The sequence below is a fragment of the Haplochromis burtoni genome, unplaced genomic scaffold, assembly GCF_018398535.1.
Source record: "Haplochromis burtoni strain Fernald_Lab_line unplaced genomic scaffold, NCSU_Asbu1 Contig_216, whole genome shotgun sequence".
In the NCBI taxonomy this organism is placed as follows: Eukaryota; Metazoa; Chordata; class Actinopteri; order Cichliformes; family Cichlidae; genus Haplochromis; species Haplochromis burtoni.
The window spans coordinates 737463-757237 of NW_024582577.1; the positions used below are offsets into that span (position 1 = coordinate 737463).

The 19775-nt window shown below is 39.3% G+C and overlaps 1 protein-coding gene across 3 annotated transcripts in view; it reads left to right on the forward strand.

Annotated features, from left to right (window-relative positions):
• The window catches only part of alcamb (activated leukocyte cell adhesion molecule b), a 53076-nt gene extending 37718 nt beyond the window's left edge, over positions 1-15358 (forward strand). Inside the window, exons 7-16 of one of the 3 annotated variants that reach the window (XM_005937898.3) lie at positions 2752-2876; positions 3009-3141; positions 3454-3566; positions 3657-3783; positions 4391-4512; positions 8508-8640; positions 9422-9451; positions 9902-10013; positions 12296-12420; positions 12515-15358. In XM_005937898.3, coding sequence (XP_005937960.1) covers positions 2752-2876; positions 3009-3141; positions 3454-3566; positions 3657-3783; positions 4391-4512; positions 8508-8640; positions 9422-9451; positions 9902-10013; positions 12296-12398 — 998 coding nt within the window. In that variant the 3' untranslated portion in view covers positions 12399-12420; positions 12515-15358. Of the gene's footprint in view, positions 1-2751; positions 2877-3008; positions 3142-3453; positions 3567-3656; positions 3784-4390; positions 4513-8507; positions 8641-9416; positions 9452-9901; positions 10014-12295; positions 12421-12514 lie in introns of all 3 variants that reach the window. The other 2 variants (XM_042226529.1, XM_005937899.3) reach the window with 2 other exon arrangements.
• Positions 15359-19775: the final 4417 nt, after the last annotated feature.

Sequence of the window (19775 nt, forward strand, 5' to 3'; positions counted from 1 at the left end):
GTTTTGTCAGAAGCCCGGGGTCTTTTGGAGTGTAATTTTTTCATAGTTAGATGCCTGGCTGACAACTGTATAAAACAAAAAGTACACACAATATTCGAAGCACATAGTGCACACTGTGGGAATTTACGACTGTGCGTGAATCCCCCCTGATATTGGTATGATCCGAGCTCAGGCACTAAGCGACTGAGCGAGGGGGCGGGGCAGCTGCTGCCTGTGAGTGCGCTGTTGGAGAAACGGAGCCAGCCATACTAAGGAGAGCTTAAGTTTGACCAGGTACCAAAGCAAATCATTCGTACTGTACAAATAATGTAAATATGACGGTGCATCACGAAAGATTGATATCAAACTGATCACTTGACCAATATTACGTTACTTGCTCTTCAAGTGAATCAACAAATGGCGAAATGAAAAGCCGAACAAATGCTATTTTTTTAGAGAGTCTTAGCTTACGTGTGTTTATTTCATATTTTCAGTTCTTACCCTCCCCGACTAAATCGGTTTCAGTTATGTACTGAAATATAAGAATGGACATTAGAGGGTTCTTTCAAAGAAAAAACTCAGGTAAATGTTATTTTATATATTATGCTTTGTATGTTGTTCAGTATATTTCTATGCAAAACAAGAGGGATTTCAGTACACAGCAGGATATTCACATTTGTAACCAGATATTTACATACACTTTAGGGAGAAAACATAAAACATTTTTACTGTACAACATCAATTTAGAGTAAACTTTTGTTTTAGATAAATATTGAAATATATTTTGAATTAGTTAAATGTCAGAATAAAGAGAGACAGAGCTTCTATTTTTATCACTTTCATCAAATTTAGGAGTACATATACACTAAGTTTATTGTTAATTAATAAGAAACTCCAGACGATTCCATGTCACGGTCCTGGGTCTTATGACCCAGTGTTTTGAGTTTCAGTTCTTTTGATGCTGTTAGTGTATGTTCTAGCTTATTATGTTTCCTATGTGCATCTGTTTATCAGTTCCCCCTTGTATTGTCATACCCTGTGAAGTCTCCCTTGCCCTTCGCTTCGTGTGTTTCTTATCTATGTGTCTTATGTTGTCAGGTCTGCGTTTCATTAGATTTCCTGTTTTATTTTGAAGGGTTCCTGTGTCCCTAGGTTCAATGTTGTTAATGTTACGCTCCCCTTGTCACGTCGTTATGTTCATGTGTGTCAGCTGTTTCCCCATGTGTTCCCACTTTCCTCATTATCCTCCTGTGTGTATTTAGTCCGCGTGCTTTCAGTCATTCCTGGTCAGGTCGTCTGCTCATCCATGTCTCATCTCCAGGTATCTCTGTCAGTTCACTATGCTTAAGGTTTTTCATGTTTAGTTTTAGTTCACCCAGTTTAGGTTAGTGTTCACCAATGCCCTATTATTTGTACCCTCATTGCTAGCCTCAATAAACGGCTTGTTTTTGTTAATCCACGCCACGTTTTGGTCTGCGTTTGAGTCCTCTTTTGCAACACATACAGTCTGCCCCAGCCAGACCGTGACAGTACGACCTGACCATACTATGGACTCAGCAGACCGCGAGCTCTATGAGCGTCGGGAGGCAGCCTTCGCCCAACTGGAGGAAGAGCTCCGTACCCGGGCTTAAGCCCAGTAAGCCACCCCCACGCTCCGCCCCTGCTGTACAAACTCTGTTTTTGGCCTAAGTACTGCTTTTCTATTCAGTTTTGCAAGTTTTAATAAATCGCTGCCCTTATTTGCCATTTTTCTAGCAAAACACAAAGAAAGGTGGACCTTTATGCAGTACTGTGATTTGGTGCAAGCTTGAAGGAAGAAGGTGCTGTGTGAATGTATATAAAGTTTTAAAGAGGACATAGAACTGGGCGTTTTTTCTCTCTCTGGCTACACGGTTTTATTTCAGGTTGTTTCGTTTAATATTCTCCTCACTGACGTCTGTTTCCTCCACCGCGATGAGAATTACAAACATGTTTTATTCACATTTTTTAAGTATTGACACAAATGAATCAGTGATGCTGTTTTCTTTTCTAAACATCAATAATTAAAGTATGTTTCCGTCGATGAAACTTTGCTGTTGATGAAATGTTGCTTTTTGGTGAGAAAACAGCTTATTTAATATGGCATGACAAGAATTTCAAAATGGAGTGAAAGAGAATAAAAGTGTCCCTTTTTAATTGAAGTCAAGCTTCTTGCACATCACACGTGTAACACAGCAGCAGCTCGTGATCCACGAGAAGACCAAGAGACGTTTTACAACTGTAATCAGACGGTGCCTGTGGTTTTTGCGAGTGCATTAACATTTTTTTTTCTATAATTCTCTCACTTCCAGTCGAGACAGACACGGGTAACGGCACCTTTTGATGGTGAAAGTTGAAAAATGAGGTGTGGATTCTGAGATTTATACCGAGTGCAGCATTAAATATTGAAGTTGCCTGCTCAACACGGCCCAGAGTAGAACTTATCAGTGCTGGAACATTTTCTTTCAAGAAATTCTTGAAAGAGTTTGCCTTAGATGGAGCAGAAACATTGAGCTTTGAAAGGATTGTTTGGTTGAGTGCCTCAGATTATGACTGCAATTCAACCACCTCCTCTGCTGCATTCTGAAGTTGGTCATAACCAATAGTGAGGCACAAAGTTAGAGTTCTCTGTAGCGTGCTGACACAGTGGATGAGTGCAGTCCCCATTGCATTCAGCTGGTTGGGGAGCACGCTCCACTTGTTACACCCTCCACCCTCGCCCCTCTGACTTTCTTGCTCCTGTTTTCTGCACAGACTCCACAGAGAACATCATGCTTGAGGTCAGTCCTCAGAAAGAGCTTAAAGAGGGAGACAACTTGACTTTGAAGTGTGTGGCAGATGGTAACCCAGCTCCTACCAACTTTAACTTTCACCTTAAGGTATCTCATTAAAAGCTTTGAAATTCCTTCTGTTCATCCAAACTAGTGCTTACTTCATCTAAAATGTATTTATTCAGTCTTTTATCCTCAGCAACGTAAATGAAATGCTGCTGTTTTCACTGTTTTTTGCAGGGGGAGCTGGTGACCGTGGAAAACACAGATACCTACACCATCGCGAATGTCTCACGCGACGCCACCGGTGAATACAAATGCTCCCTAACTGATGACACATCCATGGAAGCGACCAGGAACATCACCGTCACCTGTAAGAAGACAAAAATAATAATTTCTCTAGAAGTAGAAATTACTGCAATTTTACCCCACACATCTGCATCTGTATCCAAATAATTTTCTTTTCTCCCTGCAGTCTTATTTGTTATGAAAGTCCTAATATCTCTCTTTGCAAGACTGTCTTCTTCTGATCTGGGGAGAAATTGTTGTGTCAGCTGCACTGCTTCTAATAAGCTGCATCTGCAGGGCTGTGAGCCAAGTGCAGAGTTATATGGTTAACAACAGAAATGTTTTGACCCTTAACAGGCCTCTGAACCATCTTTCTGCCATCCTCTCCTCTTTTCAGACTTAGACATCAATTTAAGCCCCTCTGGGAATATTGTCAAGCGCGCTGGCGAAGCCTTGAATCTGAGTCTTCAGATTGATTCTTCCGGAAAGGCAGAGGTCTCCTGGACAAAGGTAGAAGCGATCTTTTATATAACAAAGCTCCAATCATTGGGGTTTGTGCTTGTTATTGACAGCGCCGATATTCTCTTGGATTTATTTCAGAATAATGCTAAACTGGGCAAACAGCCCAACTTTACCAAGCTCGGTTACTCGGACTCTGGTCGCTATGAGTGGACGGTGACAGTTGGACACATCACCCGGACAGCTTCTTTTGATCTTACTGTCGAAGGTAAGGGTTTGAAGAAAAGTCTTACGCAGGGAGAGAAAACTGGTACCACTCTGTCTCATATTTGAAGTTAGTTAAGGTATGCAGCCAACAGGCAGTTTGTGAAGTTTAAGAATGGATGGAACAGCCTGACTTTGTCTAAGGGTAAAAACTATCAGCTTAAAGCTAACGCATTAATTAAATATGCGTTGTTGTTTTTTATTTCATATAAAAATCAGTGGTTAAAAAAGTTATTTTAACAGTTTAATCAGACTCCAGATGGTTACTCGCAGCTACATCTTGTTTTTACACTTTATTTTCTGTACAAATTTTGAAAAATAAACAAGACAGAGCATGCTAATTGCTGATTTTTGGAGGCACTAGTGGGATTATTTTCCTTTGGACTGGCTCGCTGATTTTCTTTACTTCTAGTTTTCAGCCAAATGGCTAATGACTCTAGACTCATAGGGACATGAGAGTGGTATTCATCTGCTCATCTAACTCTTGGCAGGACAGCGAATATAAAATGATTTCTCTAAGAAATTCCTTTCCTCAGTCATATTTAGATGTGCCGGTGGATCGGATTAAACCACGATAAATCGAGCTTTATAACACACGTGTTCCCTTACAGGTCCTGCAGTTGTAAAGAGCCTGTTCAAAAATCGCAGTAATGACGGCCAACATAAAGTCTTGACTTGTGAGGCTGAAGGCTCTCCAAAGCCAGCTGTTTCCTGGAGCATTAATGGCACCGTGGTATGTACCCTTTACGTGCTTGGAAGTTTACCTATTATCAGAATTGCAGGAAATTTATCCTTGGATAATTGTTGCAGTTTCTGAAGGTCATATCCATTAATTCTTCCTAACAGTACATAAAAGATTTGTTTTATGTGTTCGCTCCTCCTGTGCTGGCTAGGGATGGTATTGATAAGATTTTCACGATTCCAATTCCATTTTCGATTCTGTTTAACAATTCGATTCTTTATCGATTCTTTTTAAAAAAGGAGAACACTAAGGTCGATTAGCTTAGAACTTTGTTTTATATCTTCTCTTTGAACAAGATAGAAATTTAGGAGTAACATGGCCTTACAAACCCAGCAGTGAGATCTTAAGAGATCCACAGCCAATGGGGTGTCACAGGGTCCCCAGGAAAAAAAATTGTAAATGTAAAATGATAAAATAAATATTCTTCTGTAGCAATAACAAAGTATAACATAAATTATTCTGTAGCAATTACACAAGAATATCTAGTAATGTCCCTGCCTGCAATTAAACACATTCACTTACCGAAAATCGTGGGCATCTGCTGTGGCAAATGGGTGCAAGCCTTTTACCACAAACTTAGTCACTGCTCGGTGACATTCGTCTATCCTGGCCTGAAAGGAGACGCTACCGGTAGACTGCAGCGAGAACTGCCAGCATCTGAGCCAGACTCTGTCTGTCTCATCATGGTCACCTAAATGCACAGTAATGGCAGGTTTTGTAATAAGGCAGATCGTGCTAGCATAATATGCACTGTTAGTTGATTATTTACCTGCCGCATTAACGGGAGAGGACGTGCAAACGTTACCGCTGCTGCTGGGTTGGGATTCACGAGTCCGGAGCGGAATTAAAAACACGACATTCATTTAAGGTCGTGTGTTTTGTGAGCAAATGCTTTTGCATATTCGTAGTGTTTCCTCCCTTAAATGAAATATCTACTTTGCAAGTACTGCAAGTTGCCAAACTTTTGAGCGTTTGCAACCCGTTCTCACTCCCAAAGCGTAACATTTTGGAGTGAGAACGCTCTGCCGTTTGAGCCGCTTAGGCGCCCTGCCAGGTAAATGACGCTCCGCAACGTGGTGACGTCATTCGGGGGCGACTGGAATCGATAAGGGAATCGTTTGGCAAACACTTCCAACCGGTTTTCGATACCCATCCCTAGTGCCGGCACAAAAGAAAATCCTCAGAAAAAAAACTGTGTCAGACTTAAAGAGCCATGAAAGGAAAAATACTGTATTACCGGTATTAGAAAACGTGCATTAGCGCCACGCTTACAGTTGTGTGAAGTCTTCAGTTTATTGTCCCATCAGAACAAACTACAAGTGTTTTTTTCCCCAAGATAAACGCAGGCAGTTATTGCTTCTGTTATGGCGAAGATTGCTCTGTGGATGGTGATGACATACATCTCAGAGGCTTCACAAGATTCTGTGAACTTGAACACAGCTAAAAGCAGGTCCTTCGGGATCAATGTATACCGTTAACAAAATCAAATCTTGTGAAATGGTGAAAATATCAATGTACCTTCTGGTACTCAAGGTAAACTTGTTTATGGAATCTACACCAGGGTCGTGAGCGAGATGTGTTTGTTTTTACACAGTGCGAGCGTAGCTGCTGTCAGCACATTGCAAATTCAGGGCTTCTTTTTAGTAGAAAACCAAACATTTTGCTTGTTGGGTGGCTACAAGTCATTCTTGAGAGTGTTCTTGACTTGGTTATGAAGTTGAGAAAGCTTTTTTTAAACAAGGAAAGACTTTGCATTCATCCACTTTAGTGAGCTTCTGAGAAGGAATCTATGATTCCTTCTTGTTTTAAGAATGTAGCCGACTGTTGAGTTTGCCACTTGTAAAGTTTTGGCTATCGCTCTGATAGGTATGTTTTGGGGGTTTTTTTTTTTTTCATCTCTTTGGACCGCATTTAGAGACTGCCAGGGGAAACTTAGGAAATGCAACACTTGGAATCATCCCCAGATCTTTCGTCTGCTTAATTTTTCATGGAATAACAAGGGAATGGGTCTCATTTGGCTGTGAAACTGCTCATCGTTCAATTGTCCAATTACTTTTGAGTCTAAAAGTGGGTGCCTATCGGAATCATATCCATGGTGAACTCCACCACAAATAATAAAACTACCATATAAGAAAAGCTAATTTAAATGCCTGTACAGACTATTCCCCCAAAAACATCAACTTGTTTTGTTTGTTTAATTTATCATGAGATTATAATTTTAATACTGAAATCACTCAAGTGGATGAGTTCTTATATAGCACTTTTCTATTAAGTGCTTTTCTATTAAACATTCACATGGATGGATGCATCAGAGAGCAACTTGGGGTTAGTATTTTGCCCAAGGATACTTGGCCAGGGCCAGCCAGGGATCGAACCGCCAACCTTCCAATTAGTAGATAACCACAGTAATAACAGCAGTGAAGATTACTATTGTATCTGTACCTGTATATGAAACTGTGACGTCTAATTTCAGTCACAGGACAACAGAATTCATCATCATTGTCATCCAGGGTAGTTGGAAACCAGTCATGACAAGGCGATTTCTCAGTGGCACTTACGGAAAAAGTTTCCCCCCATGTGCTTGTTAACGCGCCTGTTTTCAGTCGCAGTTGGGTGTAGCAATTTATTTGTTAAAATAACAAGATGGGTATCGGCTTTAACAAATGACCTCCACACCCCGCCCTCCTCCACCTCGAGACACTCTTGAGACTGCAGTGAGGTTTTCAAGCCATATAAAATCATTCAGAATGCTTTGAGTGTTTCTGTCCCATTTTCCCTTGAAAGCATTACTCCTTTGTTGGTGAATCAATACTGGTTGTCATAGAAATTCATCCTCACAGTGGTCCTCCTATATAAGATGGCAACAGGTTTGTGCTGCAGTAACTATTTCATTGACGTCTTTAGATTACAACGTCTGAATGTCCTCTACAAAGTAGCCAATAGATGGTTTATAAGGAGAATTTAGGTCCACTTTCGGCTTCATTAAGAGCCTGATAGGGAGCAGATGGTTGTGAATATGGAATAAAAACATTAATAGAGTTGCATGGGTTTAAAACATAGTGGCATTTGTCTTACAGCGAACCTCAGTGTATCATCAGCAGAAATGTGAAGGTGTGGCTAAACAGAGGCTGTGTGCTTAAGCCTCCTACTATTGTCTTTGTCCAGAGACAGCTCTTGCTTTTCTTTACTTTTTCCCTTTTTGCTGCACAGTGAATGAATACCCCCTGTTTTGTGCATGGCAGTTTGCACTGTTAGTATTTTCCCCAGCTGTCACACTTGTGAACTTATCTGGTCCAGGCTGTTGTGGTCAGTGTTTCGAAAGAGTACATTTCTTCATTTTCCCCGAGGCTCAAACAGTATTTTCCAGCAGCCTGTCACGAGAACAAAAATTGTCTGTTTTTTAAATGGAGCCTCTTTTTTTCTTCTTCTTTTGTTTCCACAGTCTACCTGTGTGCGCACTGATAGCAGAGTCACTCAGTGAAGCGGTGTGAATTACACATAAACCTGGGGGTGTGCGCAGGATGGTTGCAGTTCTCCTCAGCCCTTTCAGTCATTGTCTAACCACGAGAGGAACCTTAAAATCTTTAATTTACTCCAAAAAAAATACACAGAACTCTGTCAGGAAATAAAAATGCATTTTGAAAGTAACACATTTCAGCAATTTAATCCCACCGCCCCCCATTCAGAAAAATGTGAAGACTTGAATACGGGATCAGTAATAAGTATTTACAAGAATGCAACATCCTTTTGTATATGCGGAGGATGTGCAAAGGGTGTTGGCAGTTTGTCTTTGTGTCTGGGGTTTTCCTCTGAGACTCAGGAGTCTATATCCCAGAGGCACACACGCTGTTTCTTTGTCATGCAAGGACTGACTCACTTACTGGTCCAACATCGCCCCCTCATGGTGCAAATCTTCTTCAAATCATCCGGATCAGATGTGCAACTATTAACATTTGTTTCTTCTCTCTCTCTCTCTCGTTACTCAGCTTGGTGAAAGTCCTTTCGTCAATGGAAAGATTACACACAAGATCAAAGTTGTGCCCTCTGCAAATCTAACTGTCCACTGTACAGTGACCAATAGGCTTGGCAATGATTCCAGAGCTATAAATGTGTCCTCTTGTAAGTACAAAGTCATAATTTGGTCCTTTTACCTCTATCGGCTTCATTTTTCTTTCATGAAGTCACTAATCTGCCTTCCTAAGTGTTTTCCTACTGTTCTTACTAACTCTTTCCATCTGCATGTTAACTTGGCATCATGTTTACATGCTTTGACAAAACGACAATATTGTAGCAGGTATGTACACCAGGGTAAATCCACCCAGTTTGGGATAGTCTGTAGCGTGTGTGGAGTCACGTCGTTGCACACCAATTTGGTGGCCATAAGGGCAATTATTTAAAATCAGTTGTTATTTTAGGATTTATAGTCCACTGATGAGTAAGCAGGAAAAAAACACTGTTAAATACACAATGTATCAAACATACACAAACACTAGTACGTCTTTCAAGAACTTTATGTATTGGTGGTAGTTGTCTATTAAAGTCCAGCCTTTTTACTCTCACCATCACTGTCAAACTGTAATTAGTGCATGCACTTAGCACTTAGTCCACACTCTTGTCTGACGGTTTCCAAGTGTGTTTATATCACCATTTGTTCTCTCTTGCCTCCTCATTCCTGTGTGTTTGGGATGGCATTTCCACATCGTTCTTTTCTCTCCCCCCCCCTCGCTCAGTGGGTGTATGTTGGGATGCTGGATTTAATCTGTTCCCTCTTGGAACCTCTTGCATGCAAAGTCGAGTAGATGTAGAGTAGTCATTTTTCAAGCTTGCTTTTTTGTTTTGTTTTTTTCCCCCCCCCCTTCATTTCGGTTGGACGTTAATGTTATTTCATATCTGATTTCAGTAATTGAGGAGGTGAGAATGGATAAACAAGGTAAGTTGGCGCGGTCTTCCTTCTTGTAAAGAAACAGTAGAAAGTGGGTTGACAAAAGTCTATGGGGGAATCGAATGTTGCTCACTAAAAGACGGCTCTTTATCAAATATTTATCTTTAGTGTCACCTTGGACTGTAGAGCAGAAAAAACAATGTTTAGACAGTGCGCTTCTTTTAAATAAATATAGTTGTGAAGCAGTAGGAGGAATGGAGCTACCAGCATCCTGACAAGATGCCAACATTGTTCATAGTCCCATTGACGAGATTAAAGTGGGGACTGCTCCCATTAACATTCAAATCAATGAGTCATAATCATGCACAGTGCGGATGTGTCCATTCATCAATGCATTTAATGCACACCAGAGTATTTTTTTTTTCTGTCCAGACTGGAGCAGCATACAGAAACATGACACTCACGCCTCTGATATTTCTGTTTTGTCTTTCTCTACAGATCAGTCGGAAGACAGCGACCAAACCAGATTGGTGGTTGGTGTTATAGTGGGTCTCCTCATCGCCACTTTGGTTATAGGACTGGCATACTGGGTTTACTCAAAGAAATCCAAGTAAGAAGCACATTTAAACAAATGCTGCTACATAAAAGTGTTCATAAAATTCACCAGTAACCCAACAAGATAAAATGAACATGAGATTACTATATTCATGCATCGTGGTTATTCTGATTTGCTAAAACGTCCTTTTCTATTTCCAGTTAAACATATTTTATTTAGTTTCAAAAACATTGCATACCTGCACTTTACATGCAGGTATATGTAGTATTCATGTAGCAGAAAGTAATTATGCGCATAACGACTTGTTAGGTACACCTTAATAGTACTGGACGCCCTCCTTTGCCTTCAGAACTGCCTTAATTCTTAACAGGAAACATTCCTCTGAGATTTTAGTCCATATCGACATGACAGCACCATGTAGGTTCTGCCAAGGTGTGCCAGGAAAAATATCTCCCACGTCATTAACCCTCCACCAGCAGCCTGAGCCATTGATACAGGGCAGGATGAATCCATGCTCTGGTGTTATTTATGCCAAATTCAGACCGTAACCATCTGAACGGCGCAGCAGGAATTGAGACTCATCAGAGGAGGAAACATTTTTTCCAATCATCGGGTTGTTGTTTTCCAATTTTGGTGAGAGTTTACAAACTATAGCCTCAGGTTCCTGATCTTAGCTGACAGGAATGGCATCCAGCGTGGTCTCCTGCTGCTGTTGCCCATCTGCTTCTACATTAGGCATTTTGTTAATTGAGAGATGCGCTCCTGCATGCCTTGGTTGTAAGAACTGGTTATTTGAGTTACTGTTGTCTTCTTATCAGCTCGAAGTAGCCTGACCGTTTTCCTCTGACCTCTGGCATCACCAGGACGTTTTTGCTCAAAGAACTGCACATAACTTTTTTTTTTTTTTTTTTTTCAAATTTGGGAAAACCTTAGCAGATCAGCAGTTTGTGAAATCAGACCATCTGGCATCAACAACCGAGCCACGCGCAAAGTCACTTTTAAATCACCTTCCCTATTCTGATGCCCGGTTTGGACTTCAGCAGCCATGTCTACATGCCTAAATACATAGACTTGCTGCCATGTGATTGGTTGATTAAATATTTGTATTAACAAGAAACTGAACAGGCATACCTAATGTAGCTTCTGATATGATCTCCTCTTGCCAACAACATGTATAATTCAAAAAGCAGTTCTCTACTGCTGGAATAACACTGTTTGGCATGAGGTTTTTAGTTTATAAACAAATGGATATTTGATTAAATGCTCTGTTTTAAAATATGAGATACGGACCATATGAGGATACTAAAATAAAAGCAATTAACTCAAAATTTTATTTTCATCCAAGACCAGTTAATAGAAGCAGTAATTTATTCAGCTGTTGATGTACTTGAGTAAATTTTCCAATTAGCCATAGTTGAGAGTTACAAGAAAACTGATGTCGCTCTCAGATCTGTGCAGTAAATATAAAGTTGGACTTAACATTAACACTCAAAGAGACGGAAACAAGAGGCTAATGTGGAAATTTAGTTTACAAGCCAGACGAGGTTTGAGACTATTGAGTCACCGGAGCGTTGTCGGCTTTCACGCACCAGGCGCCTCAGCACTCAGCGACCGCACTGAGTAGCTGTGGTTTCTAAATGCTTCCACTTTGCAATAATAACACTTGCAGATGATTGTGGAATATCCAGGAGGAAGAGATTTCACAACGTTGGTGCAACTTGTGTTATACTATCACATAAGCACACTAAACTTCAGTGAGATCTTTATAACAAGCTCCTTGAATTCCTTTACAAATATTTATAAAGACATATTGGACAGGTGCTCTGTTTCATATACATGTAGAACATAAACACTTGAGCTAAACGATTAGGAGATGTGGTCGAGTATTTTTGTACAACTAGAGTTTGGACTCAGACAGACTCGCCGTTTCACTATTCATCCTATTCTAACCTTGTATACGGGTAGTATTGATCTTCTAATCTTACTTTTGGCAGTTCCTTCAAATGAATTAACAAATTAAAATACATGGTAAAATAAATAAAAACATCATTGCGGTTAATGTAGGCTTTTAAGGACTATTAAGGGCTTGGGTACCTGGGCAGTGCTCCATTTTGCTTGCTTGTTAATCAGTCTTCCATTTGCCAAATTAAAGGAGTTTGCTCTTGATTGATTGTGAACTATAGTGTAAGTACACAGCAGCTGTAGATGGATAGCTTCCCTTCAGCCTAAGTGGGCAGTTTATACCGTGAGTTATTCTGCACACGTGTAGTAAGCAGTCACACCGTCATATCATCATGCAAGGACCGGTTAATAAACGACTGTTTTAATCGAAACAGGCAAGGAAGCTGGAAGACCGGCGAGAAGGAGTGCGGGTCCTCCGAGGAGGAGAAAAAGCTGGAGGAGAAAGTGGAGGAAAACAGCCAAAAAGCTGAGGTGTAAAGAAACAGCGGCGATGCGAAAGGTAGAGCAAGACATTTCCACCATGCACATAAAGAGTTTGACGTAAAAAGTTGTGCAAAAAAATTAATAAGACATTTTTAATCTTTCCCTTCCAGTGAGAACGTGGAACTTTTGCACATTTCTCTTCACCTCTGTCTTTAGGGAGGGAGGGGGGGGAAAGAGTGTACACTGGGATGAAGACCGTTTGGATTTGGTTTCAGGGAGAATTTTACTAAAAACAAACAAAAAAAGCATATCCAAACATCTCCCCGAGCCCATCAACCCCTCACTCCTCCCATTCCTAAAAAAAAAAGAAAAAGAAAAAAAAAAGAATGGATACTGTATGTGATATACATAGCCTGTCTGCACTACTGATACATGTGTAAACCTGTCTACTATTAGGATTCATGTTTGTTAGAATGGAAATTGGAAAGCTGAGAAAATGCAAAATCACTACTAGACCAGTTGCCTTTGATGTAAGGATGTGTAGGCCTGCGTTAGTCTGTGTTCGACTTTTTCGGCCCTCGGGACATAGCAGGGACCAAGGGACATTACTGCCATAGTTTGGTTTTTTTCTGCTTTGTTTTTTGTTATTTCACCTCATCACACTCAAACAACCTCTGCCTTTGACATCAAGGTCATAAATCCATTCACTTCTATCATTATTTCAGTTTGTTCATTCAGGTAAAAAAAAAAAAAAAAGCTGAGAAATTGATAAAATCCTGAAAGGGCTAAGGGTATTAGCATTAGTTTTAGATGTTGTATATCAGCAAGGACATGATGTTTCACAAAGGTGTTTTTTAATTATTATTATTATTATTATTTGATTGTGTGTAACCAGGGGAGAAAATTAATTTTGCCTCGTCTTTTCGCCAACGTTCTTTACATTCAGCGTAGCCACCTAACGACACAAGCAGGTAGATTATTGGGAGAATGTATAGCACAGTTTAAACCTTCTTTTATTGGCTGTAGTTTGGCTGCACACGTGTTTTTTGTTTTTGCATGAAAGCAACATAAAGTTCACTTTCATGCTTTTCTTTAAAAAAAAATAGTAGTAAGGAAAAGGTTGTTTTTATGTAACTCCTCTATGAGTTTGTGCTCCATCAGTGTTGAGGTACGAGTGTTCATTCTGTAGCTGTGGCATACTTCTGTAATCAAAGACACCCAGTGAGCGGGATGTTTGTCTTAAAGTAGCCTTTACGATATGTTTGCCTTCTTTTAAAAATCTACCTGTAACAGCTTAAGTTTGTGATGTGCACTAGGGTTCATGTTTCATGTCGAGTTTGTGTAGAATACGATGGAATACCTGCAGCTGTACATGTCACGGTTTTGGTCCCTTAAGAGCATTTAATGAATTTGAAAAAGCAACGAGGCCAGGATGTAGTTGTGACGTACGTGATTTTACTTTTCCTTTTTGCTATTTATATTGTACAAGACTAAAATATCCTGGTAGGCGCATTCAATAATGATCACATAACTCATGTCTCGGATTTAAACCACTGATAAATTGCTTGCAGACTCTACAAAAAATGTCATTAAGTTCTGAGTCATCGGTAGTTTGCTCTGTGTCTGGTTGAATAATATATTCAGCATGTGAGAATCTCAGACCTCCAAGCTGCTGTTTGTTGCCTACCTTGTGTAAAACCATCTGATTGGAAGATTGACCAAAGAAAGTGAACATTGCCATGCAAGTATTGTAAATATCTGATGTTTGTTTTTGTACTTTTGTTTAAAATAAAGTGTACATTTGGAACAGTTATGTCCACTCAATGTTAATTATGTTGTTATCATTTTTCTCGTTTTTTCATCTGGTCATCTTTTGAAATAAAAATCAACACGGTTTGGGTCTTTCTTTTTCATTTCACTCGCACGCATACGCAGAAAACACTGACGGCACAGAGTTAATGTACAGTGACTGGTTGAGTGATAACAAATCTGTCAATACTGCAGAAAATATGCAGAAAACAAGGAAAGTGATGAGTTTTGAGGAACAGTTAATGAGACTCAGTCTTGAAATTTGAAAAATATTCCTGCATTAGACATACAAAATTACAAAACCTGACCTTTTGTTGTTATTACCAGTGGAAACTATTGTAAATATATTCAGTCCTTTCATCTGTCTTTTTAGAGGAAGGCAGGATTTAGTCCTGTTTCTATGAATTATTCAAAAAAAAAAAACAACAGTTAAAATATTTGGCCACAAAACTTAGCAGAATTTTGGATTTGATCCAAAACCCATCTGAGATTTTGCCACGGGCAGGATCTACACAGACATTATTACTACAGCATGTCTGCAGTATCAGGTTTCCATCTCCTTCCAGAAATTGACTTTGACATTTTGGAGTAAGTGTTATGTCAGGATGAATATGGATGAACAGGTACAGTGGCATGAAAAAGGTATTGAACCCCATCCCAATTTTTTTGTGTATGTGTGTCTGTGTGTGCATCTCTTACTAAACTGTCAGATCTTAGGAATGACTTGTCTTGCTGCATAATGCAGCTGAACCTGAGCTCCAGCTCAGACCGGTGACCTGATGTTCTCCTTCAGGATTTTCTGTCAGACGCTGGAATTAATGTTTCTCTCAATTGTGGCAAGCCCCCCGACCTTGAAGCTGCAAAGCTGTCCCACAGCATTACTCTGCCACCTCCATGCATGACTGAAAGTATAATGGCCGTTTTGTTGTATTCTCTATTTAGTTTGTCAGCTCTAATGATCCCCTGTCTTCCAGTCACTTAAGCATTCTCTCAAAAGGTCTTAGGTATATTAAAGTGTGCTGTAGCAAAATCCAAATGAAGCTTAATCTTCCTCTGGGTTGGCAGTGATTTACTTTGGCACACTCCCATGGAGGCCATGTTTGCCCAGTGTCTTTCAGACAGTAGAATATTGAACTTTATTGATGAGAGAAAGGCCTGAAGTTCCTCTGGTCTTCTGGGAATTCCTGTCACCCAGGTGCTGTTTGGCAAAACCTGAGAGGGCAGCCACTACTAGGAAGGCTCACTGCTGTTGCGAGGCTTCTGCATTTGAAGATGGGTCTCTAATCTGATTAGTCTCAGAGATGCAGAAACTTATTTATTAACCTCTCCTTTTTTGACATTATGATCTACTAGTTAGATCTTTTGGTAAACTTCATGCTACCGGAAAGTCCTAATTTGATTGGTAAATGCTATTTACCAGGTGTCAGTTTGTATAGCTGATACTATATTTTAGAGTTTTGGTAACCAAGAGGATATGTGCTTTTTTGTTTTAACATATTTTATTAGATAAGCTTTGTTGCTTCAGCAGTTATTGCTTGGGTTTCATAAACTGAAGTTTATTTTATTTTTTTTAATCAGACAGTTTAGGATGAGATGCATACAAATAAAGAATACATGGAGAGGGCTTAAATATTTCCTCGCTATTCAGTTTTGAGATCCCTTTTTTCTTCCATGTCAAAGTGAAATATTGCACTTTTCGCTTCACTGCATTTATTTCAAAGCTCCTAACATGTACCTCTGGCCTACACTTCAAATGCACAACCTATGAAGAGCACATGAAACAGGGTGTTGTGGAGTAAACTGCACAAGCCGATGTACAAGACTTCAACGGGGGGGGGGGACACACAGAGGCAAAGTAAAACACAAATCTGTAATCCAGACAGGCAGAGGTCATACAAGTGTGATCAGTCAGCAAGAGTAAACTAAACCAGGAGGGCACAGGCAAAAGACTAAGTCCATAAAACAGCCCAAAAGGTCACACACACACACACGGAAGTCAACAATTAAACACAAAGGATGCGAGAAAATTCCAGGAAGACTTGACTGAACAAGAAAATCTGGCAACTTGAACATGAGCAACTGCAAGTGTATACGCACACACTGAGTCTGACTAATACAACACAGATGAGGTTGACCAGAATGGACCATACAATTATTAAAGGGTTAATAATAATACACAAAGAACAATAATTAGGAAAAAAACAGGAAAGGATTTATCATAAACACGACAACATATAGCTTGATGGCATGTCAAACCTCTCACTCAGTGAACTGGACCGAAGCTTAACATAAATATCACTCTGAAGGGGAAGGGGAGGGGGGTAGCAGAAGATCTTTATTCTCTATAATATTCAGATCAGTATATTTATTCATGTGTGCTGTGCTTCTACTGATGTCTGTGTGGGTTTTATTATTGTGCTTTAGTTAAGTTGTATGTTTAGCTTCAATAAACAGAAGGGAATGAATCTGCAATTGGAGTGAGCCATCAAAGCCTGGGAGGACAGGGTCCAAGCCATGCAGGCAAAGACACATTTTATACGCCATTAACTGAAGAATGTTTACTTTAACTGATTTAAACATCAATGTGATTTTTTATACACTCTGAGGCAAGTTTATTTCTTAAATAATCACTGTCATTCACTGGTTCGTTCAATAAGACAGCAGCAGAAATCACGTGATTAGTCATTCTTCTCCTTTGCAGCACTATCTCCATCTTAACTTTGCTCGGAATAAAGGCAACATAACAACCAACATTAGCATTTGCTGCCACCATGTGGCCAAAGATTTAACAGCAATGGGTAGTGACGGCGTCAAAGGAAAGAAAAGTTTGACGATTTTTTGTTTTTGTTTCCGTGTTTCTAAAACTAATCAGAAGTTCTCCAAACGTACCACATGCAAGCTACACAAATGACTTATATGATGTTTTGAATTAACATTATTTAGTCCTAAAAATGACTTCACTTACATTGTGTTTGATGCTTCACTAACCACTGCAGTATACTAAGCAAACTACAGCAAGTAGGAACACTGTGGAATAGGAAAAAGAGTGGAAATTGTAAAAGACACATTTATAAGTTGATCCACTGGTGAATGAAGGACATCTGCACCTTTACAGGGAGAACATTAAAACAACAACAACAAAAAAAAAAAAAACTAATGAAAAACTGGTTTTATGTCTGTCTTTAGTGAATACAGTGTTGAGAGGGATTTCATGCAGATTTGTCATCTGGTGAGTTGTAACTGTATAAATAAAAGGAAGACCTGAAAAAAAAGGTTTTGTCTTTGTTTTTGAGTCACATTTGCTTGTTGAAGATCGACTACATCGATTTTCTTTCCACTTCATTGTATATTTTCATCCACTTCTGCTTAAAAATATAAATTGAACCAGATTAGTGAGGCAAGTTCTATATGTACTGATCCATTTTATTCTGCTTATCCACTTTAGGGTCACAACTGGGTCTAATTGTTTCAAATTAAAGCAACAAAAATATTGATAATAAAAAGTCTTAACAGAATTAATTTCCTTGAGCCATATTGAGAATAAATGATTGCACGTGTAAATGATAATTTGTTGGCTTCCACTGTGTTTTAACTAGCCATTTGTCACATGTGATTAAACAAAAGCCCAAAGGGCACAATCACAGTACTTACTAGTGTGAAAACGTGATTCAATAACTTGGATTCAGTTCCCAGAAGCGTTTTTCGAATGCACTGATCATAATTTCATCAATTTGAGGTCCGTTATGAAGGGGAAAAGCCTAAAATTTTGAGGAGATCTCTTCCAGCTTTTTATGAGTACAACTTCTGGGTGCACATACACATATTGAAATAACACAATCATTAGTGAAAATTTAAATGCAAAGCTGCAACAGTTCTTAACTAAGACCTTCAGCTGGTTTACTTTGCATCATTTGTTATGCCCTCTAAATGTTACCTGTCCTCTTTATTGATGAAACCCTTTCTCCTCATTTGAATTAATCAATTTAATCTGTGTTTTCCAAATCCTGTGGATGGCAGGTACAAAAGGTTAAAAACATGGGAAATTGTTTTCTATGTTGTTGTTGTTGTTCCTTTTCTGTGCTGTTTGAATGTAACGTTTGGTTTGACTGTATCATGCATGAATCTTGGGAGGGATGTAGAGATCTTTGGTTTTATTTTTATTAGTGTCTCTGTAGCGATTGTTGAGGTTGAGGTCACCTCAAGGCTCTAAATTGGCTGTAGGTGTGAATGTGAGAAAGGTGAGTGCTTAAAGTGACCAAACTAATATCGTGTGTTGAATCTGCAAATGTGATGCGTAGTATAAGGTGCTCTGAGAAGTCCACGAGACTAGGTAAGTGCTTTATGCCAGAGCCAGACTCCTGGTCATTCCATTTAAGCCCATAAATTAAATATAAACTTATAGCCACTTTATTAGGTACACAGTTGAATCACTGTTGGAGGCAGCAGTAACTCAAATAACCAATTGTTACAGCAAGAGTATGCAGAAGTGCATCTCTGAACACACAACGTACAAAAGATGGGCCACAGCAGCAAAACACCACACCAGGTGCGACTCAGCTAAGAAGTGGAAACTGTGGCTGCAGGCTCACCAAAACTGGACAATAGAAGATTGGAAAAAGAGACTTGATTTCTACTGTGAGATTCAGGCGGTAGAGTCAGAAAATGGTGTAAACAACATAAAATTTTTGATCTCAAAGGAATTTTTCCACTACCTTGTTGAATTGGTGCTAAGAAAAATCAAGGCAGCTCTGATGGTCAGAGGCATCCAACACAGTAGTAGCAAGGTGTACCTAATAAAGAGTAGGTCAAACAAAACAACTTTGGACATGGCTTTTCTTTAATGCATTACTAATGTCCTGGCTCAGAGGTGGTTCTGTTTTACTTGGTGACTGCTACTGCTAGTCTGACCAAGAAGGTAAAATGAGATCATTTCATATCTCAGTATTGAGGAAAAGAAGTCAGGAATGATAACAAAAAAGAGAAAAATTACAAGAAAAAGCTAAAAAAAAGAAAAAAAAAAAAAAAAAAAAAACTTCTATAGGAGTGGGTAATAGAATATGTCAGAACAGGTTGTGTTACACTTGTATTCGTATACCGGTAAATTTTCATCCTTAATCTCCACCCAGATATGTTTAACAGAATTTGTTTCTAAGTATTCAGGCATAGGTTTCACCACATCAACTAACTAAGCTCATTGTTTCTCAAATGAACATATCATAAAAATGACTTTGTTTTTTTAGCCCTATCCACAAGATGCAAGAATGGACACATTATTCATCTAAATTGCTCATAGCTCTTGGAAGCCATCAAGTGACACTATCTATCTTGATGCAGCGTCACGGTGCCCCTACAGAAACCTTGAGTATAAAAAAGACACACACAAAAGGTTATCTATGAGCCAATAAATGATAACATGGTGGTGTGGTAACTGCCAGTTAATACAGAAATTAAATCTTTAATGCAGGGATTTCCTAGAGGCTAAAACATTCTTATATCCAGCAGATTTCATCTCTTTTGTATGGTTTACCTTCTTTTTCTGGTTAGATAAGATAAGATAAGATAAGATAAGATAAGATAAGATAAGATAAGATAAGATAAGATAAGATAAGATAAGATAAGATA